Source organism: Mercenaria mercenaria, chromosome 18, assembly GCF_021730395.1.
Source record: "Mercenaria mercenaria strain notata chromosome 18, MADL_Memer_1, whole genome shotgun sequence".
NCBI lineage: Eukaryota > Metazoa > Mollusca > Bivalvia > Venerida > Veneridae > Mercenaria > Mercenaria mercenaria.
The window spans coordinates 60,912,160-60,939,327 of NC_069378.1; the positions used below are offsets into that span (position 1 = coordinate 60,912,160).

Sequence of the window (27,168 nt, forward strand, 5' to 3'; positions counted from 1 at the left end):
CGTTTAATTAAAAAATGTTCCACTAAATCAAAGAGGGGTTGGTTGGGGGATGGGATTTTGTCCTCCATAGTCGATTTTGTCGGGGAAAGGGGAGGGGGTGGGTAAATTTTGTCTAGTAGTCTGCTTTTAGTGTAATCAGGTAAGACTGGATTGTCCTTAAAGAGTCCTTAGTTAACCTAAAAACTACAGCTGCATACCTCGCTTGACCTTATCTTCTTAGCTGCCCGGCGGCGCTATCTGTGATGTAACTCACAGCTCATTATTAGTCGGTAAGCATATACATGTCATGTAAACAACGTACATTGATCATAATTAGGCCAGACTTGTCAGCAATACACCTGCGTTGTCATGGTTACTTGGTATCTAGTGTCAATAGGTATGTGCGTCTCAAAGCCGTTGAACGATTGGTATTGATTTGAAAGTTCTGAATATTTTTTCTTTGAATGTTCATCTTTTTCTCCGCATTCCTCTGATATCTTGTCAGAAGTATTCTTAATTCTTGTTAGTTATGCACTGTCGTCTGCTTTGGAAAATAATGCTGTGGAAGGATTTGATTCCCATTCGTTCTTCAAAAAACAGTAAATGCAAACTTAAACATGTTTTAGTTTAAATAGTTTGAAAGTGAGCATTATTTGACTGACATAATTAACTAATACCCCCACCCCCTCCCCAACTAGCACCATCTTGATAAATATCACCCATTCTCTGGTATATTGAGTCTTGAGCTTTAGAAATAATCAAATCAGTCGTCTGGAAAATTTGAATATTTTTTACCAAATAATTATCTTTTACATTAACACATATTTTACATGGATATTTTATATTTCTTCCGTCGGCTTTTGTCGCCTCCGGAAATATATTTTTTGTGTGTGTAATATTAAGACCAAACCATAGTACCACGGAACATGTATACTTTTGACACTTTTGGAAGAAGCAGTAAACAATCAAATAATTTAAAACATTTAGGTAAAAGCCTCAATGACATGGTAAAGGAAGACCAAAGTTGTATCTCAAGGCATTGTTTTAGGTAGGTGTAGGCCATTGTTAGAACCGTCGACCTTTGCAACAATTAAATACATTTATAAAGATTATACACTACAAAAATAATTATGTATAAATTAGTTGCTATAAATATGGACCTAGTTTCACTGTTGAAATAGTGTCATTACTTTGCTTATTTGGCCTCAAGATATAAACACTCGCTATGGTGACCTTACTAACTAACTCATAATGTACATGACCTCGTTTGAAATGATAGGCAATAAATCAAATGACCACTGGCTCTTCACTGTGTATACATGTGATCACACTTAGAAATACAATTGTAATGCGAACATAGACCCATGGTGACATATTTCTATAATCGCAAAAGAGATAAATGTATAAAAAATTCCATGCATTTATAGAAATCCGCGAGCCTTTACAGTATGATGGAAAATAATCAGAGTCACTCTTGTACTGTAAATCGTACATCAACAATAAGAATTAAGTCTTTGGCAAATACCACACAGTCTTTATATAGGAATTTGCGACCATCAGGATATCCATGGAAGAAAATTCCGTTCCTGTGGAAAAGTGTTTTTACAGCTAGTTTGTCTCTATTTAGGGGTGGTCGTAATGCGGGATTTTACTGTATCAACATGTAAACAAAACTGATTTCTTATTTCAGGTGTGCCATATATTCCAAGTTACATGGATCTTTCAAACGGCCCTGAGCCATGTGTAGTGTGCGGCGATGCTGCTACAGGGTATCATTATCGTTGTATGACATGCGAGGGATGCAAGGTTGGTTCCCAGCTTCGTATTTTTTGTGATATACGTCCCTTAATATTCCAAATTGAATGTTGAATCGTTTTTGATGTGAATATTGAGTAGAGTTATGGTTGTACGTGACCTTAATTCGTACCATTAAACGATTACGCCAAATGACCGACCTTAATTGTATCTCTAAACCCCATAAAACAATTAAAATATTGGTTACCATATCAAATTTTCAGGCTTAATAGTATGTTTTTTTTAAGTAAAATTGTTTCTGAAATTCATATTACAATCATTTATTTTGCAAATGAAAAGAGTTCAAGTTTGAACCGCAGCCCTTGGAAGTTTGTTCATTTTACATAGATTAAAGAAGTTAATTTTTTTAGTGTGTTTATGCCTAAATCATGAGACCACTTCGTGCGGATGTATAGTGCTCATGCAGAAAAGAATGAATTAAAGCAGAGAGCCATGTCTAGGCACATGACGTGTGCTTTATTTCGTTACCATTCGATTTATTATATCATTTATACATTTTCAGGGCTTCTTTCGCCGGACGATACAGAAAAACTTACAGTACCATTGTAAATGGAACAAAACTTGTGTCATAGATAAAACAACCCGAAACCAGTGTCAAGAATGTAGATTTATAAAATGTTTAAACGTTGGCATGGCAACCGATCGTGAGTATTGCCTTTTTTTGTTTGTCAATATATACAATGTATTTATAATATTAACACAGACAGGGATAGTTCAGGGTCCTCTGTGGCCGAGTGGTTAAGGTCACTGATCGCTTCCCCTCCCTGCTATGTGTATGAAATCTCATCGATGATGTAGAAGTCTTTCACGTGAGGAAGCCGTCCGACTGGTTTATGTCCTAGGTGTCTACACGTGCCTGAGATAAAGCTCGGAGGGTCGGCTATGGTCTTCGTACTACAGCCGCTATATGACCTATAATTGGTCGGTGTGACATTAAACCAAACAAAAACATAAAAATCAAACAAAATATATACAAAAACGACAACCCCTCCAACAACCCCCCATGCCCCTTTAGAAAAAAAAAATCAACAACAAGAAAAAGCACAGGACAAACGCATATGTTTACAGTCCATCAATGTAAGCAACCGACCCTTTCCGTTATCCAATTACTTTATAAGGTAAATACTCTTGTATTTATACACATTTATACATATTATTTCTTTTTATTTTGTAATATGTAAACGTACTGTCAGAAATTAGTTTAATCGAGGAAAACACAACCTAAACGGGACGCTCTAAGATTTCTACAGACAATTACATGCATGGACATGTAGCCACCAGTATTTACTGCTTTAAAAAAGTCACCTTTAAGAAGTCGCATGTACAACCAACTTAAAATCATGCTGTGTAAGAATTCTTATTTGTCGAATTCCTTATCGTCAGGCTGCTGGTTCGAATCAAAAGTAGAGCGGAATTTCAAATTTTACCGCGCTCTGTAGCACCCCTACCCAGTAATAAAAGCAGTTATCGAGAATAGTAAAAATGGGTTTAAACTAAACTTCTATTTTTGCGTCTTTGGTATATATATTTAGATGTATATATCAAAATTAAGACGGCCAAAGATCAAACTGTGAACATATTAATTTTATATTCCAGCAACCATGGAAACGGTTTGGACTGGTATGATTCACATGTTGTTAATACAATTATAGATCTTTTACGGTTAGTGTTAGACGTTGATAAACAAGACTGCGGGAGATATCTTTTTTTTCTCATAAATAAATGATGTGAATTCCAAAGTTAATGTAAGTCGCCTCGGTTACATCAACAACATAAGGATTTTCATATCTCTAGCAACAATTGGCTGAACTAAATCTCTTTGATGGCTTATCAGATTCAGGAGTATCCTACTCTGGGTTATCGGCCCTTTATCAAGGTCTTTGTGTTATTTGTCCCATTATCTGGGATAACTCTGGGCTGTTTGTCAATTTCTGTCTAATGTACGGGTGCCAGAAAACTAATTTACAAATATTTACAAATGAGCGGACTTAAAATGATAAATTTTGAGTTGTTTTGTTCAATTCTTTTATCTTAATTTATACTCAAGCGCGTGCCTTTTGCAATTTTGGCACACAGATGCTTTTACGTAACACTGGAGTTAAAATCACTAACGTTGCGATCAGAAATAATAAAATGCGACCCCCTCCCTCCCCTAGATAAAACATTGCTCTCATGAATTTATGATTTTGCCACCTAGGAATTGTTAGATTGGGCCTGATTTCAGGCTTTTGACTTACAGAATTTCCTTATAAAACTCTGTTGAAACAGAGGTTTCCGACTGAAGTCCAGGCCTCAGTTTCACGAAAAATCTTAAGTAATTACTTAGTTAAGTCTGTTATTTTAAAATCATGCTGTTGCTTAAGCTATTGTTATTTAATGTTGATTTTTTCTATACCAATGTATTAAAGCAAAATTAAACTAGGGTTAGTAGTATTTGTCTGCAGTACATATTTCAGTCATGCAAATACGATATTTCTAAATAAGCACGAGATAACAAACTTAAGTATTTACTTAAGTATATTTCTTATTTTTATACTTCATTTTCTGTAAAATTCAGAATTTTTGTGTTTTGATCTGTGAAATAGTCATGTACGGTCTAATATAGGTGAAAAAGTCAACACTGAAGACGCATAAAGGCAAAAACAAGCATTTCAAATAGCAGACTTAGCTAAGCAATTACTTAAGTTTTTTTCGTGAAATTGGGGCCAGGCCTGACTATTGAATTATATAGGCACTATCGTTACAGACATTCCAAAGACTTTAGATGCATTATTCATTGTAAATTTGGATTTCATACAGAAGGTGCAGATATTCACAGGTATTTGTGTATATAAATTTGAAGTATTTTTTTTGGTAATAAGAACACAAAGAATTAAGAATAATCTTGAGAAAAAACACATCTTGTTAAAGTATAGTCTTATTATAACAGAAGTATTATAATTGAGAAAAATCAGCCACAGAAATAAGGAAAAGTTATATTAAGAATAATATTAATTAAAACTATAAGAGATAAAATTTTGCCCTGGTTTACCCCTAGTGTACTGCTGAACAGCCACTAATTAGAGGAGATGATAATTTGTATGAATCGTCTAGGGGGAGATAAATAAATAACATGCTATAATGTAACTGATCTAATCACTGCCGACCTACAAATAGTTTGGCAGATGCTCGCTCATTAATAAAAGTTCCTACTGACCCAGAAAAAATGCGAACTTAGCAAGAACGTTTAGTATTCTAGGTTCAAATCAGTAATTTTCTATGCTGAAATTTGGTTAATACTTTTATTCGGAATTAATTAAGAGATCAGGTTCCTTGTATTTTTAAAAAGAATTCTAAGCTTATATATGGTAATGGCAAAGAAATTAATAGGGAAAAAGGCATATCCATGTGTACTGATCAAGCTGAAATTATGCGTTCAAAGTCTTACTTACTTGTTCATTTACATACATATGTTACATTGAATGTATTACAATCGGCCTTTTTTTATTTATCTTTTTTCATTTTTCTATGACAACATTTTAAGTTGGCTGATGCTATTCTCAGTAAAGCTTAGAAAAGTTTTATGACTTTTTGCCAACGTTTCATAAGACTTTTTACAATGAAGAACAAGACCACCTAGAGCACTTCCTCCACCTATCTCACCTTTTACATTGAGGACATTCACAACCCCCGTCAGTATTCTCGAATCTGCACTTCCTCCGCCTATCTCACCTTTTACATTGAGGACATTCCCAACCCCCGTCAGTATTCTCGAATCTGCACTTCCTCCACCTATCTCACATTTTACATTGAGGACATTCCCAACCCCCGTCAGTATTCTCGAATCTGAAGTAACGATAAATATCTAGCAATGAGAGGAATTAATATAATGTTGTATTTTATGAATTTTCTATTGAAAAACAAAAACTATAACAAAAGAAGAAAAAAAAAACACTGGGAGGAAATTTCTTTAACAACACATGTGACAGTTTTTTTCCACCAGTAATAAAATGATTATCTTGGTTTTCTTTGCTAAAATGAACAAATATTCATTAAAAATAAAATAAAATAAAGACCCCCCTCCCCCCGGTATAAAAAAGACAACACATTTGTACCATCTGAACGTTTTCAAATAAGGTCATTTAGATACATGTCGTAGATAAATTGCAAAACACCGCCTGGTCAAAAGCCAGAGGATACTCAAATGACCCCATTTCGACATTATATGGCTGAAATCTAATTTATCAACGCGATAGTTTTGGTACACAAGATATGTCCCAAGGACACCACGCTGACCACATTTACATTTTATCGTCCACATTTTTAGTAGTCAGTGTCCAAATCAATTTGATCCATTTACATTTCATGGTTCGGTACTCTCTTTGAATGGACACTAACATGCGCCGACTTCAAGTTAATGACTTCAATTCTTCAAAGCTTGGGCCAGTTGACCTAGTTTCATCTTTATTACTGTTGGGCTGCCTTTATTAGCCGCCCTTTCATATGAAAACGGAGCCACTGTCCAGTGGCAGCTGGTTCAGAATAACTCGAGTAGACAGGTGTGCGACAAGGGGATAACAAAGCATCTATCCTGTTTATGTTTTATGTTACTGAAACGTCCGTTGTTGAGGATGTTTTAGAATTGAAACGCATGACGCGGACGTTTTGGTCAAGGAACTGTTGGCAAAAAAGGGAAATGCTAACTTCATAAGAGATTAAAGACAAATTGTGACATATTTTGCTCTTGCTAACTAAATAGAAAAAAAGATAATTGCAAGACCGTTCATACATCACATCCCTATATCCGCCAGCGTTCTGAGAATTAAGTCTTGTCAAATAATTGATAATCAAAGGTTTGTTTAGAGACCATTTAAATCAAACAAATATTTGCATTTACAGAAGCTGCATTTTCCATGCTTATCTGATGAAAATACAGAGAATAGTTATTCCAGATTCACACTTCCAAATGAATACGGACCTTTACACACAGATAAATGATTTAAAGTTAGTCTGTCTACTGACCAGATAATCAGTTTTGAAATGCTTTCTAAATTTCTACTATCCCTCGTAACTCTGATTATCTAAAAAAAGGGGGACAGACTTACTGGAAATTTGAATAGCGTTTAAGAGATATCTCACGTTAACAGAACATAGGATATGAATACAGACTAAGTGAAAGCTACACACAATTTTCAGGAAACATTTCATATGTTTTCACTTGTTCAGTAACGTGTCAGAAACGCAAAATGGTAATAAGTTCTGACTAGCCTTGCCATTAAATAGATAAAACTTTTCAAGAAAAATTTCTGCCCTGCATGACCAGTGACATTGATTTACCGGATTTTCAGGAATCTTGCTGATAAGCCCAGCCATTTCTGTCAAAATTGATAGGTTTCATGAATGACTGATATATTCCTTATCGTACTTGAGAGAATACAGAATTTCAGTCTGTAGGGAGAATTTATACATGTATTCTAAAACTAAACTTTCTAACGTAACGTATTAGAATTTAAAATTTGATTGTAACCATTGATGTTTGTAATTTAAAACATAATTGCATTTTTTAGACTTCCGTAATAATTATTTTGGAAAATAGCTTGGTTGTTCCTTTTGATTACTTTTATGATATATACCCTCAACATTCATGTATTGATCTCACACAAAAATCTATATAACTGAGATGAATAAGGTTACTAAGTTATATTAAGATGAACCGACGGATGTTTTTATACACATAAGCCTCAGAATTAGAAGGGCGCAAGTGGAAAATCATAGTTTTCGGCAAAACGAAAAAAAAAAACAAACTGTCTATGACAGATACGCCCTTCTAATTCTAAGGGCGTAAGTGGACTTTTCTGGTACAACAATCAAGTGCAGATACGCTCTTCTATTACTAGGATTCTGAAAAACTTTTCACTTACGCCCTTTTATTATTGGTGAATTTGGTCAACACAGCAGTTTGTGACAATATTTTTTTACAGAATTATGCCCCTTGGTGTGTAGTTTCAAAAAAATGTATGATTCATAAAAGGGCGTAACTAACACTTACGCCCTTCTAATTCTGGAACGTCGAATTATGCGACTTGTTTTGTATAAATTACTGGGCCTATCCAACATCAAAAATGAAAGAATATGGATAGGAATGAAAATAAAAACAAAAACAGTGTTGAGACCTTTTCAAACAACAACAACAACAACAACAAAACGCTTACAAATTCGCTTTTTAAATATATTCTTAATTCTCTTTCAGTTGTTTTAAATGAGAAACAAAGAACAGCAAAACGAAGACTGATTGAAGAAAACAGAGAAAGAAGAAGGGACGAACAAACGAAAACAAAGACGAAAGAAAATTATCAAGACCAAGATGTTCTCACTGATACAGATAGGGGACTTATTTGTGAAGTGGTCACTGCGTATGAATACACTGCAGGAAAAACTCAAAACTCTAATAAGGTAAACAATGACAAAGATTCAAAAGCAATAGCTACGTTCTATAAACACAACATCTCCAAAAACAAAACTCCACAACAGTATATATAAGATGTTTTACCTTGTTTTGTATTAATTATTTATATGTGTTTTTACCTATCTTTTGAGTGTTCGTGTTTACAAATGTTTTAGACCCTTTCACTTATACACAACTATCAGCCGTAAAATTAAAAGTGATTTTAACTGTATATGTATTGCGAGAGATTATTTGTGCTATATTCGATAATTTACGGTATTCACTTAATTGAGTATTTACGAAAGTGCGATTATTGTTATAAGTAGCTCTAGTATGTTTCAGTAACTGGCTAAATATTACGAAAAGCAAGTCGGAGTACAGAATGTTAAGCCTCTCGAAAATATATTGAGTAAAGCATCCTTCAGTCTCCGGCATGTTGTTCTGTCACAAATCAGAATCCTGGAGTTCAGTTTCTCAAATCCTAAAAGATCCTTTTCTAGTAAAGTTATATAAGGACATTCTGGTAATAAAATGTCCTGAAATAAGGATCAGTAATGAAAAGTTCAAGGCCTGTTAACATACCTATGGTGAGATCTAGAACTCTGCAAAGTTTCATTGAAATCTGAAAAATAAATAAAACCGCAACAAAAATGCTACGCATGCATTGTTATTTTCCCAGAAAACAACCCCTGGCCCCATACAGTTTTGTTTATCACTGGTTGTCTACATGTTAATAGATACCAACGCATTCTCGTTTATTGACATTTTCATATTGTCTAGCATTCAATTAACGTATATTATAAAAGCAGTCAAAGAAGTACCTTGTCTCCCAACATCTTTACTTTTAAAGATTTCAACAACTTGTAGTATGAGAATTGTAAATTAGAAATGATACATCTCTTAGCTTAGCTCTAAAACCCCGTGTCATGAGCCACCCTGAGAGAGAGAGTTTGTATATGTGATAAAGATGATTGGATGGCAGTCTTACTTATTATTTAAACACACCATGAATTATTAGCTGCGATTAAATTTCATTTTCTTTTATTTAGTACCTTCTTTGCATTTAGGGAACATTTGAAATTACAGAATCATCTATGTATATAAATAAGTATGTAGCCCTTTCAGACACATTTTTAACGTAACCTGCGGTATTATAATGTTATTAATTATGTCTTGTTATTTGTCCGAGAAATGTCGTATTGTTCCAAGGCCTTATGCCAATACAAGTACTAGAGGCTGTGAAATCACTTAATGAATCAAAATTTTGCTATTCATCCCTGTATTGGACTACGTAATTTAACAAATCGAAATGCTCGAATCCCATATATATTTTTGACCCGTTTTCTCCTTCTGATCCCGTTTTTACTGGCCCTGATTATATAATATTGGTTCAGTTCAGTTTGTATTGACATACCTGTTTCATACAATATGCACAAGTTATCAAATATGTGTTCTTTATGCATAGGTGAATAATAGTTACTTTTGTATGACAGAGGCCAGATATGAAAAAAAACCCACAAAAATAACAACAACATCAATGAATAACCTGAGCATATACTGTAAAAATGATACATTTTGTGAGGGATTTGTTTTCGCAGTCTGTACTAATTGTCCGTATTCATGAAGATAAATAATCATGTATGTTTCATTATAGCAAAATATCGCGAACCTCCTACCATGAGAACACATTCGAACTTTAAATATAATTTTGACCTCGCGAAAATATATGATTTTCCAGTATTTGTGGAAATTTGATTTTATTGTCAACTTTCAGGGCGAATACGAGGGTGTCAGTGCTGAGATTCAGACTCAGGATCCCGAGTCATGGCATCAACTAGCCGAAGCAATGACCCCATCTATAGTCAAGGTTGTTGAATTCGCTAAAGGTGTTCCCGGTTTTACTGAGGTAATTTGCGATAAACATATATCTAAACCCTAACCCTGCTAAATTTCTATAATGAACTTGCCCATCTTTCAATTTGGACAGTGCCATTAACTGTTAAAAGGGGTACTTATCTAAAAGATACTGACTGAATGGCGAACAGTGCAGATCCTGATCACAGATGTGCAGGCTGATCATGATCTGCACTGGTCGCAAAGGCAGAATCAGTCGTGTACAATATGATAAAGGTTAATACATTGTAATGTTATTCTGAAACAGATAGCATTTATCATTATTCCTATATGTTATGCTATTGTATCATTTCCATACATATTCAAGAAATAGGATTCATAAGATGTAAAATATAATCCGAAAAAGTTTTGAAAATTAGGTTAATTTTGTTGTAAATGATACCTGAAACTTTTTCCGAACATTTTATTATATACCTTTTTATGTCTGAAACACAAGTGAATACAAAACCATGGTTTTGTACTGCACTCCAGCTGGATACGGAAAAGCCCGAGACTGACTAGTTTTTCAGAAATACCGACCATTTTCTTTTGATGAGTACTCTTGAACATAGTAATACTAATAATACTAATAAAAAATGATTACAATAATAATAATTATGAAGATGATGATGATGATGTTGACAATGATAATAATAATAATAATAATAATAATAATAATAATTGTATGATAATGATAAAATATTAATATTGATAATGACAATAATAATATTGTTTTTAATACTGACAATAAATATAATGATAAATTGAGCCGCGCCATGGGAAAACCAACATAGTGCGTTTGCGACCAGCATTGAGCCAGACCAGCCTGCGCATCCGCGAAGTCTGGTCAGGATTCATGCTGTTCGCTTTCAAAGCCTATTGCAATTAGAGAAACTGTTTGCGAACAGCATGGATCCTGACCAGGCTACGCGGATGCGCAGGCTGGTCTGGATCCATGCTGGTCGCAAACGCACTATGTTGGTTTTCTCATGGTGCGGCTCAAATAATAATCTCGATTTGGCTACACTTAAGGTCAAATAAACAAAAGTACATTTCTGAAGGCCCATGCCATTTTGTAGATTTGTTGTGTTCTGCTTTAAGTTGTAATCTATTTTAATTCCTTAATACACCAGATCCAGAATGACCTAAGTTAATAGAAGTTTTTAGTTGCTATACTTTATTCCTGTATTTCTATAAAACCTGAATGGAATTAAGTCATGGCCTTGCCGCAAAGTATTTAGATGACCTTAAATGACTCGATTAAGCCCTCTAAATTCCATTAAAGCCGAGGTATTTCTTCTTCTTCTGTAGTTGCCCAATAATTCATCAAAGGTCACAGTATTTCATGCATGGTACAGAAACTTAGTCCAGATTAAATTCACAAACAGAGTCCAGAACAGTTCTTATTTTTATTAACCGTCAAGATATTTCTAATATCATGAATCATTTATTTCAAAGTTTGATGTCTAAATGTTATAGAATTTTAAAAAGTAGAACTTTTCTAAAAGACACAGAAAGCTGTAACAATGATATCAAATACAAGGTGGTTGTTACAATTTCATATATGTAGCTTTTGAACTTTATATCAACCTAAATACTGAGAATAAGTGTAAATGTTGATTTAATTTAAAATGCAAATAATAGTGAACTTAATTACACTGCCAGTAATATTTGAAAGTTAATGAAATGGCAAATACTGTTAAAATAAAGACAGTAGTGACACTTGCTTACATTTGCTAATTATATCTTATACGTTTCTTAAATGATAAATTACTTAAGTTACAAAAAAGAAATGTAATATAGGCATATATGTTCCGTTGAATGACTCAAAAGCAATCTTTTGACTAAATATGGATTGCTTTTATATCCGTTTTTATTCATTAAATTTATTTCATACCCCCTTTGATGTACTATGTCTCTACATGTGTTTCTGGGATGTCCCGTAATAAATGTCCAGATGTACGTATTTAATAGGTCAGTTGTACACAAATGTTACCAGTAAATAACATGTGATGATACAAAAAATGTACATTTTGTTGACCATATCAACGAAACAAACATACAATTAGACATAACAACATAACAATAAATACTTGATCGAGTGTTATCAGATATCAGCAACATTTGAAAAAATATCCCGCCCTCCCCACACCAAAAAAACAACAAAAAAACAAAACAAAAAAAAAAACAAAAACAAAACAACAACACAGCAACAGTAGCAACAACAAAACATGCACCTTACAAACTCTCAAACATTAAGTCAAGCAAGAGCCAACTGGCAACAACAAAGCAAAAAATAACACAAAACACAACGATTGGAACAACAATGTTCATGTAAAGAAAGCTCTTTATAAATAAACCATATGAAATATATGCAGTAAGGATTAGAAAAACAAAACTAAAACGAACAGTCAGAAAAACATCGATGTAAGAATTAAGCAATTAAAAGAACACAGATGGGGATCGCCAATGAACGTCAAATGGCCAATCACAACTTTGTAGTATATACTTGACACATGACTCGCCTTTAGTTCCAGCCATATTTTTAACATGTCCTGTTTTCAGACTTTTGGATGTCAGTATTGCTATGAAGTTGTGACTACTTCCGTGACATTTCAGGGTTTACATACACGAGTTCTTTAATTCGTAAGTGAATGTTCAGCCTTTATTGTTTTAAATACGCACATTAGACCATTTTGAGTTTAAACTTAAAGCGTTGTACGACATGCTTGGGCATTCTGGCATTTAAAGTTTTTTTTCGAAACAGGCAATCCCAACCGACGTCATATATATTAAATTTACAACAGTCAAAGCTGTGCCTCACTTGTTATTCTTAACATTTATAGTGGTCAATATTGGACTGACGCCAGACAACTTAAACTGACCATTTGGTTTGTGTGTAGATAAATCAATCTGCTATCAAATTCCTGGTGAATATATCATCAATCTACTGCGAGGTCAACTGGTCAATGACTTTATGCTAAGGTCAAGAATTTGTGATAGACTGCCAAGCAATATAGGTCGCTATGCCGGGAATGTATATGAGCCGTGCCATGAGAAAACCAACATAGTGGGTATGCGACCAGCAAGGATCCAGACCAGCCTGCGCATCCGCGCAGTCTGGTCAGGATCCATGCTGTTCGCTTTTAAAGCCTACTGCAATTAGAGAAACCATTAGCGAACAGCATGGATCCTGACCAGACTGCGCGGATGCGCAGGCTGGTCTGGATCCATGCTGGTCGCAAACCCACTATGTTGATTTTCTCATGGCACGGCTCATATATATATAACAATCTTTTCTGCTAAACAAGAAATAAGTGTGTTTTATGTTTTATATCACGAAGCAGTTGAACCAGTTTACATACACATGAACTTTTATAACAAAGGTTGCTCATGGTACTTCAAAATGTTTTTTAAAGACATTAAACAGTTATTGTATGCTATATCTTACAGAGACTAAAACTCGCCATCACAACAAATATAACATAACTCAATAAAATGCCTTGATATATTAATAGATAAAAAATATTTTATTAAAATGCATTGATGCATTAATAAATAGAAACGTTTTCATTAAAATGCAATGATACATTGATAAATGTAAACTATTTCCTTAAAATGCCTTGATAAATAAATTGATTAAACTGCCTTGATAAATTAATAATTATGAATTATTTCATTAAAATACCACGATCTAACAACATAGTAAGTGATTTCCTTAAAATGTTTAGAATATAAATTATGTCATTAAAATGCCTTGATACATATGCTTAGTACGAAAACTTGTATTTGTTAAAGATTATTCGCCCACATATTTTCTGACCAGTAGGTTAGGTGACCTTGGTCACAAAAATTGACAAAGTTAAATTGATCGGTCTATGCCTTAAAGCAGTGAAGTTTATATTGAAAGTCTATTTTTATCTTTTGCTCACTATATATTTTATCAGCTGTACTATAATAACTGATGAGACAAAGATACTATAGAAATTCGGTTCTACATTTAAAAGCGAATATGTAATTTTTGAAGTTACACACTTGGTTGGATGTTTCTCTTCACAATCTTGAAATTTAGAAATGGCAAGGTTCCTACATTTAGAGATATCGAGGCTGCATTTTTGGACTGGGTACCCCAATCTCAGTATCATTTAGGCTGAACACCACTAAATCCAGCTGTTCTTTATTTCATATAAAATTCACTCACTTCATAACGGTTTTTCGACATTTTCTAGCATATCAGATTTTCAGAGACTTATATTCCCATAAAGAACTAGATCGCTACTTTAGAAAAACAAAAAGAAAATGGGGTGTTAACTTTTATATAAGAAAACTACAGTTCGTTAAATACAACCCGCTGAATTTACTACTTTTCGCTTCTTTCAATTTCTCTTTTCGTGACATTAAATTCTTACGCCGCCATTTTTATCTAGCATGCAATAGGAACATGCTGATTTCAATAGAATGCAAAGTGATACATACTGAAACGCGGTAGGGTAAAAGTAAGCACGTTGCTGCCGAGAAAATGCACTAGGAAAGGAAAAAAGATTAGTACTATTTATATTTGGACTACTTGTGACTAGACCTGCGGAGGCTTACATTCTATTTGGTAGTGATCAGCCTTTAGAAATGGCAAGGTTGCATTATGGACTGGGTAATCCCAATATCAGTTTCATTTAGAAATGGCAAGGTTGCATTATGGACTGGGTAAACACATCTCAGTTTCATTTAGAGATGGAAAGGTTGCATTTTCTAGGACTTTTAATCCCGAATCTTAGAGTGGGTACAAGAATCCCAGTTTCATAACCCTAGAGCCATATTGTTCAAACAATGAATGGAATTCAATTAAGTTATATAATACCAGTGTCAGGGAATAAGGGATATTGACATACAAGTTTTCATTCACTACCATGCTGATTCTAAATTATTACATTGCGGGTTGTCCTTTCGATTAACTTTTTATAAAAGTTTACAAGCAGAATGGAAATCGGTATCAAATGGTGTGTGAAAATAAAGAATTTCAATTTAAAATCTATATGTGTGGTGATATTAACGACTGATTTCTAAATGTAACAAGATTCGGCTTGTATTGTTATTGTATCGAAGCCATGTTTAATTTGATTTTCAAATTGAATTTCGATACTCATAAATAACATTAAATCAGTCTGTTAGATCAATAGGGTCGTATTTTAATCAATGGAAGTGCGATATCAATCGAATACAGCTGGGCGAAATTCTAGAGTTCTTAACAAATGAAAATGATCGATTTAGAGCCAGCAGGGTAAACAGTAGATAATTTAGTCATGTTATGAAATATTGCTGGAACGATAACAGGAAAAAGGTAAAAATATATTTGCAGCTTTTGTAGACCGTGATAAGGCTTTTGGTTCTTGATTCTGTTAAAGCTTTATTTTAAACCTTTACCCTGATAAATTTCTGAAATGGATTGGTTCATCTTTCAATTCGGGCAGTACCACTTATTATTTCAAGGGGTGTTCACTGAAAATTTACTGACTGAATAGCGAACAGTGCAGATCATGATCAGACTGCACGGATATGCAGGCTGATTTTGGTCTGCACTGGTCATAAAGGCAAAATCACTTGCCGTCAGCAGGCTAAGGGTTAATAGAAAAAATTGAATGGATTTTTCTTGATTAAAAAATATTACTTGTCTAATTTCAATAGAAATGATACATATTTACGATATGTTTAAGACTAACTGGATAAATTGATTCAAGACATTTATTCACCAGTTAACACTTGGAGTTCGAGTCGCGCGAGGAAGCCATACAGCTGTCTTAAAGAGTACCTTGAGTCTTTCTTCATATTGAAGCTTGAAAGCCGTCATATGACATGAACACTGTCGGCTTCACTAAACACCAACACACTAGTTTACCCAGATATGCTTTACAGGTCATAGTATCTACAAAGGTCGTTTCGATATTTAACCAAAAGGGAATAAAACTGGCAAAATTTATCAATGGTTCAAGTACTTTTGGATAGTTTTGATGGTTGGTGATAGGTCATGCACTATTATCATAATATGATGACCTTGATAAAATGTTAATGACCGCTCTTTATGATATACATTTTACCCTTGGGTGTATTTGCTATTTTATAAGGATTGTCATTTTTTAAGCATACTGGTGATTCATCACTTTTCATAAAAAATATTTAATACAAACGTTAAAAAATGTAGCAGTTACATTATGATTTCTTTGATTTTTATCTTTTAATTTTATTAACAAAAATGTCATAATGTCGATTTTATGATTCTTGTAAATGCAGATTATAAAAAAAATGCTGACTGTCTAAATATCGCATATATTGCGTATTGCACATAATCTATCCAACATTTATTTGAAGAATAATTCCGTAAGTGTTAGTGCTGACTATCAAAACAAAGATATACATGTTATATGGTTTGCTTATTAAGGTAAGCACGAGGGCCTCTATTTTTAGGTATTTTTCTTGCATTTAATTAAATGCATAAAATACATGTTACGATTTTTATTGATATCACTCAGTACTAGTGCACCACCTTGGCGGACTGGACAACATACCTTTGCGAGCGGCAAAGTATAGTTTAAAGCAAAATAAAAAATCTTAAAACGAATCGGCGCCTAATCTTACACAGGGTGTTCAATACAGGATTCAAAAGTGACCACGCCCATTTTCAATCAACATGGAGTTAACAAAGGGTGATTCGATTACAATAACACCGATTTTGTTTGGGATATTTATTGACTGATAGCCCGGAAAAAAAGATATCACATTTTTCTCCATGATCATTAAAACAATTTCCATGAAGCATGTTGGGAAGGTTCAAACGCCGCTATGGTAGGCCATTTACCTTATAAGAGGGTTTATAAAGGTCGAATACATGTTAGAAATGATTCGGCTTTTGATTCAGTTGGTCACAGGATAACATGGCTTAAATACGATTAAAAAGAAAACTAACGTTGCGGTAAGGAGCATGAAATTGTTATGTTGCTTACATTGTTGTTTAACATTTAAATGTTCAGGATGATCAGAAAGTGTTTGGATCTAACATTTATGATTGTTTTATAAAGATTTGTTTGACATTTTGGACCTTAAAAACGAAGGTTGTTTCTGTTATACAAAGTAAAATAATATCAATTAATTAAAATGGGCTTTCTGTATTTCAGATTGTCTTTGTCAGTAACAAACTGTAGGTTTAAATATTTTGAAATAAGGCGTTGAAATTGCTTTAAATGGAGTACCACTTATTATGACATCAGTGGTTATATTTTTTCTGTCAACCATTGGTTTAAAAACCTTGTGTATGAAAATAATCTCAATCTTTATAGTTTGACTTCTTTCAAATGCAGTTAGGTTAGAACTGCCATGGTATAAAGAACATATATGCACTTGAATGAAAGTAACAGTTGTCTTTACCCTATACGTGACTCTTTTTAAATAAAACACGCCTTTAAGTTTTAGGGTGACTCGTTTAGCACACGTGTGATGTGCTAATTCCTATCTTTCGTCACAGTTGTCATAATAAGTATTATATTTGAGCAAGGATTCGTATTTAATCAACAATATTATTATTGTTCCCCAAGAAAAATAACATTATAAATAGAAGTAGGAAGTGCCAGACAAAAGGATGATGGTCACGTGATAAGCTGATGGGCTATATTTATTTACATTTTCTTTGGAATAGAATACGATTCATATTTTTCGTGCAAGTATCGTTTTGAATTTTGTTATATACCTAAGCATGGGTGAGAACTCTAAATGATAAACTTAAATTTGTTAAAGTTAGGTTCCACAAACTTAAAATAATGTTATTAAACGGAGCGCCATGGTGTGATGGATATTATTTTCTTGGAAAGATGCGAAGACGTTATGATAATTGATTCAACATGGCACCGACTGGAGGCAAGCTTGACCGGTCATTTTCAGCAAAATGTAAGGATTGTAAAGTGTTAGGATCTCTATCTTTCTTAGAAAAAAAATCACGTTTTTCGTGTTTGTGTTGCCAGATGGCATAGATTCGATGGATTAAAGTGTGAGCAAGTGGATATTTGGGATATCGAATGTGCTTGTATTTCTCTGACCATTCGCTTTACGTCAGGAAAGCTCGGACATTGTGTGTAGTTTGTAAAAAAGCTTTGATTAATTAAATATAGCGATTAAAAATTAATAATAATAATAATAATAATAAAAACAAGTCTTGACAAACGATATTCTGATTACTGTATGTATTATTGCAAATGAAAACCGAACCTTCGGCCTTGATGTTCGTTTACAATTGCAGCCATGTATATTTTCCACATTGAAGTTCCGAAACGACATACATATTTTCATTTTATCTTTCATTGTATCATATAATCTTATTTAGATCACACCATGACAAGTTAAACATGACATATGACATATGCTTATTACTTTTATGTTTGGCTCAATTTTGCATGTGCAGAATGCAAGTAAAAAATAAAATCAGCCAAGAAAAATTAAGATAGTCTGAGAATTTACAGTATAACCTTTTTGAAAAATACAGTAAAAAAATTATTCAATTTAGAATAAAAAAAAATATTACTTATGATTTCGGAGTCAGACATTGTTTATATCACAGACTATACAGATTTATTTCATAAGGAATACTTTTATTAATACCTTTGTTGCTAGGGAATATTTTAACAATCTATTGGTGTAAAAACTGATCTGAATGGAAGGTGTCTCACATTATAATTCTGTTGTCTAAAGTTGTTTTGTATAAACCGTATTTATGACACATATGTCTTCTTTTTTCCGTAATAATCGAGAGTATTGCCAAATGTCTTACGTCTATCAACGTATTCGTGCTTTTATTAAAATATGAAAAATATCAGTTGATTTATTTATTTGAGATTTGCTCTATTTTAAAGGTGTGTATCAGCTTTTTCTACTATATTGACCATATATCATTTTTAAGCTCTATTAAGATGATATGATGGGATAATTTATTTTGTCAGGAATCCCGGTAACAGGCAAGAATTCTTACGCTTTTTGAGAACGAAATGTTTACTATTTCTTTTATAGTGTTATTATTAAAAGTGTAAGAGTTTAAACTATTTTTTTTGTCTCATAACTACAATGCAAACATATTCTTGGTCGATATAAACAGCTTGACTGTCATGTTAAAAGGAATATGCTCATTATTTGTAAATATTTTGAATGTACATGTTACTTCAACAATGAAAGATTTAATACCGGTATGCAGTTGGGGCAAAATATCAAGTTCATCTAAAGTCAACTTAAGTATGATATTTTACTCGCTTTTTATGTAAAATAAATTTTGGATGGTAATATACACGGATACAGCCACGTGACATATAGCGCGCGCATATTTTCCTTGTATGTAGAAAATGTACTATGTTGGCGCCATTTTTATTCATAGGATATATTTAGTTGTATCACTCGTGAAACGTTACAACATGAGCTGACACGGACTAAGCGTGTAACGTAAACAGATTGTGTTTTGTATAAATGTGAAATTTAAGATATGTTAAGCCAAAATTTACTTAAAACAGCTAACATGTTACGCAAATATAAATGAATGATTATCATTTGAATAAAACGTGCTTTTGTTACTATTTTTAGCTCAACGTTGAAGACCAGATACTTCTGCTCAAATCATGTTGTATGGAAATAATGTGTCTGCGAGCAGCTTGCAGATTTGATCCGGATGCAGAAACGCTTACTTTACATAATGGGATGAAGCTGCACAAGTCACAGATCCACCAAGGAGGTGTAGCTGTCCTCATCGAACCCATTTTTGACTTTGCAATGGGACTTTCAAAACTGAAACTGGACAAGGCAGAAATAGCGTTACTTGCAGCCATTTTATTAATGCAGTCAGGTATGTAGCTTACAAAACGATTTCTTGTGAAAATCAAGTAAATTTATTTGTTAGAGATATTCATCACCGAAATATAGCATTCTTTTGCCATGTTACATTCTTATTTATGAGCAATAACGTATGCGTTGACACATATAAATCAGATAAAACAAGATATTTGAAAACTTTGGAAACAGAAATTAATGTATTAAGTACATAAATATGATACTGGATAAATACTTTTAAGTTTGGAATAACTGAAATGTAAATGTGTTGGAATATTAGATTAATACTGTTCTAAGAAATCGAAAATAGATTTAATTTTTTTTCCAAAAAACTGAGATAAAATGTTCAGTTAAAAGAAGCACCTTAAATATATCTGTAACATTGCAAGATTGTTTTAGACATGCATGAAGTATTTGTATCCTTTTCAGATCGTTCTGGACTAAAGGAACCTGAAAATGTTGAGAAACTACAAGATGCCATACTTGGTGCTTTCAAACGTTACATAACTGAAAACAGACCTCATCAACCGGTCCACTGGGCTAAAATTCTTATGAAAGTGACAGATCTTAGAACTATCTCTACACGTCATGCTGAAAGAGTGTTATGTATTCGATTGGATAACTCCGGTGAAATTCCACCTCTTTTACTTGAAGTTTTCAATGAGGGTCATGCATGACCCCAATTGTAACTTAGCGGAATATCTTGAATTGACATATTTTGTGGAAAAAAATTCTAATCTGAGGTCGTTCAGACTCATTTTAATATACTCATGCCAGTAAAAGAAGATATATACTTTTTGTTGTCCGGTGTTATTTCGTGGTGATTTTGGTAAATATCCATGGAAACAGTTGGCCATAATTGTTTTTACAAGTTCTTTCATTAGAAAAATTGGGACACGGGCAATGTGTACAATGTTTAGTGTGTGGTTGAGAACCACTCAAGGACGTATGTTACACGATGCATGATTACTTGGAATCAGAATATGCTTTTTAAAAGCTGTGTTTGTTGAAACTATATCTTGATAATTTGAAGGGACACAATATACTTTACTTGAGATCCATTATAAAGTGTGCTTTTTTCTGATATAATTAGAGTCCCGTTTGAATATGCAGGACATGCTTTAAGGTCGACGTATTAGCTGACAAGAATTGTTTCATTTCTAGTATTATTTTAGTGGTAGAAAATATTATGTATGCATATACGTCTTTTTATCAGATTCGAATTACCAAAGAAATAACAAATGAATCAATGGTCTTCCTTGTAGAATACCAAAAAAATTATCAAAATTTGATATTTGACAATCGCGTTTGTACATCGATGGTAATCAGGGAAAACATATATCAAAAATAGTATTTATGTACGGCTGAATAAGGACTGTTTGTTTTTCATCTGTCATTATAGAGTATCTTGATATTTTTGTCATGTAGGAGACAAACTAATAAATATAAGTACAAAAAAAAACACTAGCATACTGATCAAACGTAAAATAAAACACGTTTAGAATACCATTGGTGATGTTAACTTTGCCATTCATTTGAAACATCAAATAAGGGAATACAATTAATTTTAGTCTCTCTCTTTTTTATTTTATTTTATTTTAGTCTATTTATTCCACAGTAATATTTTTGGACTTAACAATTTAATTGCATTTGTAAATAGTACTTAACCTTTAGCCTGCTGGCGGCAAGTGGTTCTGCCTTTGCGACCAGTGCAGACCAAGATCAGCCTGCACATCCGTGCAGTCTGATCATGGTCTGCACTGTTCGCTATTCAGTCAGTAAATTTTCAGTGAACACCCCCTTGAATGATAAGTGGTAATGCCCAAATTGAATGATGGACCAGTCCATTTTAGAAATTTAGCATGCTAAGGGTTAAAAGGTTTTCATAAATTCATCTGACGTCTCTTACATAACGGATTTCCAGATCTCTTGAGTATGAAAAAGTTGTAGTATCAATTTCTATGGCAGTTAAACTGACCAAATGTATTAGCAAATGAAAGTTGTTAAACAAACAGCTAGACAATGAATAATGCATAATAGTACATAAGAGTAGGACAAAAGAATTTATAATTCAGCTCATATTCATTCAGGTATCTAAAATCAAATCAAAAGTGAGCACAGGTTATCCTGAGTTACACATACTAGTATAAAACATATAATGCTGAAATGGCTTTTTACATATATAGCATTAGTAAATGTAATATATTTTGAATATTATGTACATATAGTATACATTAGATATCATTTTGATTGTTTTTACAATTTACATTTAACACGTGTGTTTTGGGTGTTTTATAGTCGAATAAGGGCGAGTATGTAAGCCACAATTCAGGTAAATATTTAGTTGTTTGACAGTCACATGATGTGAATAAAAATCTAAAAATCTAGTTCAACTGAAATTTCTCAAGTAAAAGCTATACATCCAAAATGTAGGTAAAAAGAATCTAGATTACATAATTTTGACAAAGGTGGTTGGTTCTTAAAATTGTCTCAAATAATAGAGAATAGGTGTCTTTAATAATTTTCTGAATGAGTATTATGATAGATTTAAACTACCTGTATAATGATAACAAAAATGAAGAATATTTCAGCAAAGGAGTATGTTAACACAATCAAAACCCTTTAACTAAAGGTTGTCATATATTCATAGTCATGTTGCTATGGCTTATATTCGTAGTCATGTTGCTATGGCTTATATTCATAGTCATGTTGCTATGGCATATATTCATAGTCATGTTGCTATGGCTTATATTCATAGTCATGTTGCTATGGCTACAAGACTTGTAATCACAAATATAAGGTTTTGTTACAAAAGAACATGACTAATGTTTCCTTCAGGGCTGATGTCAGGTTTTAAGACAATGGATGAATGTGAAATGGAGATATTACAAAAAGAGATCATACAAAACATATATATTTGTATCAGGGAAAGGAGATATTGTGAAAAATAAAAACAATACCATGACAGGAACCAAATGAATCTAACTAGTAGTCTAAGATTTTGTTTTGAGAAAAAAACCAAGCAACCAGAAAGTCTTAAAATGAGTTATTTTAACATTGTTTTGCAAAGGTCTTTGTCAAATACTAATAGCACAAGTTCCACTTCTAATGAATTTCTTTTTCTAGTCTTCTGTTATCTTAATTACTTATCTGTTTAACTATATACATGATCTACCAAAATCAACTTACTGATTATATAATTATATATTGAAAATTATCTTATTTATTATCTGTCAAAATCTTTTTAATGTTCTTGTGGTTTCTTATATAATACTGCCTTACGTGATTACTGGGCTAGAAAGACACAAGTCACCTTGATTGTTGCTATAACTATTCTAATTCTAAAATTCATCAACATACAATTATACTGGCATCAAACAGGTAGTTACTGTAGGCAGGCGGGGCTTAACATGGCAATTGGTAGCCTGCTGACCAATAGTTTCAATACATTACAGGTTTCCTTTTTATTTTTGTTGTATTGATTAATCATTAAATTGGCTAGAATATCCAATTTGCATATTTTCTAATTTCTGAAATAAAGGCATTTTCTCATAATTCATTTGTAAATATTTTTTTAATTAATTAGAAGCATTTTTAAAAGGACTGCTAAGTGTCTTTTAAAGTGCAAGTGCGTGGCATACACTGTTAGATACCAAACATTACATTACATTTGAGAAAGATGACTAAACGTTTTAGAATTCTTAAAAGACTCCTTTTCAACTTAGAACTAAATTCCATTGATGACAGAGCTGATATTTTTCAGTCCTTGTGTGACTTACATACTCGTTCTTTGTTTGACAGTGGGGCAACAAGATTATTGTTATATAGAAAACTATACAAATTCTACCTCAATCTGTATAATATAGTTTTGTTATTTAGATTTTTAGTGATGTGTGATGTTTTTAATTGTCTTATGGAAATTGTATTTTCAATTTGTTTTCTGATAAACAATTCTCTTTGATATTGGCAGTAAGTCGCATATTCCAGTATTTTGTTTTATCTTTTTACAGATTTTGTTATACATTTTTACAGTTTTATTCAGTTGCACTTAGACAATTCACATACATTGTAACATATTTCGTATATATTTGGTATTTCTAAACATTTTATTTCCTGTAAGTGTTAAAGTGTGAACAGTTTTTATGTATATACAAGTCTGTGATTTTTTTCAGGACTGGTCCTGATTTCAGGTTTTGAGTGCAAGAATTTGAAATATATATAACTATTTAAAATGGATATTTCAGCCTTAGAAAGTAGATTTTCAGGCTTTTGATTTTTGACTGAACCTCAGGCCTGACATACCTTAGAAACCATGAAACACATGTTGTCAATGGAGTGTCTGGTCAACTGTGCAAAAACTTAAAGAGAGAAGAGAATATTATGAATGAAAACTATGATAAAGAGATATTGTATAAACTCAGCAGTTGTTTCTCCGAAAATTTCAGGAGAAACTTTTATTAAGATTAAGCATTGTCAACATTGTATTACAAGTTTCTACTTTCTGGACTTTGGACACCAGACCAAATTTAGAAACTTTTTAATTTGACTCATTTCAAGTGTACATAGAATGCTTGTTAAAAATGGGGCATCATGTATCCTTAAACCTTAACAGCATTTATAAGCAGCATGCTAAGTAAGAGCACAGGGAGGGCGTGAGTTTGAATGTCTCAGCAATTAAAGGGAGACAATCGAACAAAGTGAAAATATTTCAAATTTTATATAAATAACATAGTTTTGGTGTCGTTTGAATTAGATTGATAAAAATTGTCAACAAAAGAGTAATAACTAAGTAAGCAGGGAGTTTTGCTGATAGCTTACTTTGTGTTTTACTTTTACTTGGTGTTTGTATCAAAGGAAATGCGACTTATGTCAGTTCTCTTTAGACAATGTTATGAAGATAGAATTTTCACGAGGCAGTTGTAAATCATCGGTGTTAATTGCAATGATTAGTTATATTTATTTTTAGAATTAATTGTATATTGTCACATCTAAGTGTTGTTATTTAAATGTCATGTTTCATTTATGAATGTAAAAGGCCGCTACAAATGACAGATTTTAGCTGTACACTACTGATTAAATATGAAGTAAGCCAGTCTGTACATAACTATTACTTTAGCTCATACAACATACATACACCACCATGAAATATGGAATAGAATATGCTTTATATTCCTGCTTCAAACCCTGAAGATGGGCCATTTGACTTGCTGGATAAAATGGCTTCAAATATTATAATGTTGAAATAAATTTAGGATACATGTGTATGTAAAAATTATTATTTGTAATACCTTAAAATGATGGAGTAATTAGGGATGGCAGTGTGGAGAATGTATTACAGGGATGTTTTACAAAAATGTTGATACATTTTTCATTTATTTGCAAAATTAATATAATAATTGTATATATAAACATAAAACAGTTGAACACTTGTGAGGTAATTAGTGCTGTACACCTAAATTTCATCGTCTGTAGATGCCTAAAAATGATAATTATCGTGTAAAACGCATAAATGTGTTTTGTTTAAATGAACGTACTTGAGAATGAGTTGCGCTTTCTTGCGCATAGAGTCATATTTGTTGTGTAATTGATATATTGTATGTTATTTTACTCGGTTAAATGACTGTGTAAACCTATGTGCTCTCCGATTGATTTTTATGACAAAATTGTCTACATATTTGTGCTGTGTATATGTGATGTGCTTTCGACTGAAATACTAAATTTTACTCAGTGCTGTATTCTTTGTGAACACATTGTAGTTTTCAACAGTGTATTCTTCATGAACACTAACTAAACTCATTTTTCTGCTAGTGCTGAGAACAGGATAGTGTTATAATTGTGTGTTTTGTGCTTGCTTGTTAACATTATTTGTATTAGTGCTGTTTTATGCCCTTTAATATTGCCTGTTTGTCAGCTGATATGAAAAGACGTGTTTGATTGTACATGAGCAAACATTTTTATAGATATTTTAAAACAGAAAGCTAAGAAATAACATTCAAGCAGCTAAATGTGTGTTGGTCATTAGCTAATGAATAACATTCAAGCAGCTAAATGTGTGTTTGTCATTAGCTAATAAATAATATTCAAGCAGCTAAATGTGTGTTTGTCATTAGCTAATAAATAACATTCAAGCAGCTAAATGTGTGTTTGTCATTAGCTAAGAAATAACATTCAAGCAGATAAATGCGCGTTTGTCATTAGCTAAGAAATAACATTCAAACAGCTAAATGTATGTTTGTCGTTAGCTAAGAAATAACATTCAAGCAGCTAAATGCATGTTTGTTATTAGCTAAGAAATAACATTCAAGCAGCTAAATGTATGTTTGTCATTAGCTAAGAAATAACATTCAAACAGCTAATTGTATGTTTGTCATTAGCAAAGAAATAATATTCAAACAGCTTATTGTATATTTGTCATTAGCAAAGAAATAATATTCCAACAGCTAATTGTATGCTTATCATTAGCTAAGAAATAATATTCAAGAAGCTAAGTGTGTGATTGTCATTTTGTTCAGCAGATCAGTGCTTACCAAGTTAGTATAACATTATCTGTAACACGATATTCCACTTAAGGGACATACTGAAGCAAGTTAAACACATGTCATGTAATTTATGTATTTAAGTATGTAAGATAAAGTTTTGACATATGATTAAAACACTTTTTTATGTAATTCATGTTCTATCATTTGAGACAAATGTTCTAATGAGTAATGCGGTATTTAAAACTTTTAAATAATAAATATGCAATTCAAGGTTATTGTCATGAAATTCGAGCAGTTGTTGCAAGCAAGTGCAAGTAGGACACCAGATATTCCTTGTCATAGAATTCGAGCATTTTAGCTTTATTATATGATATCAGCACCTAAAGTAAGACTCAAGACATTCCTTGTCATAGAATTCGAGTGATTGTTTCACGCAAAAGCAAGTAGGACCCAAGACATTCCTTGTCATGGTATTCGAGCATTTTAGCAAAACAGAAACATGGAAACAGGTGATTACTTTTGATAACTTGAACATGAAATATTAATATCATGACTTGACCTATATAGCTTGGAAGTGGATATGGAATCAGAATTTGAACATTTATTATAACTTTAAGTGGATATCCAAAGCAGATAATTGTTTGAAAACTTGGTACACCGGCAACTCTAGTGCTTTTTGAGAATAGTATCCATATATATCAATCCTTCCCCATGACTAACACTTTTAAGGTA

At 32.7% G+C, this 27,168-nt stretch overlaps 1 protein-coding gene across 1 annotated transcript; it reads left to right on the forward strand.

Annotated features, from left to right (window-relative positions):
• Nucleotides 1-348: 348 nt before the first annotated feature.
• Nucleotides 349-21,077, forward strand: LOC123538290 (thyroid hormone receptor alpha-like). Its single transcript, XM_045322256.2, has 7 exons — nt 349-376; nt 1,670-1,785; nt 2,297-2,438; nt 8,024-8,226; nt 10,005-10,124; nt 19,715-19,973; nt 20,387-21,077. The coding sequence occupies exons 1-7, from the start codon at nt 349-351 to the stop codon at nt 20,632-20,634; spliced, it is 1,116 nt and encodes a 371-aa protein (XP_045178191.1). The 3' UTR covers nt 20,635-21,077.
• Nucleotides 21,078-27,168: the final 6,091 nt, after the last annotated feature.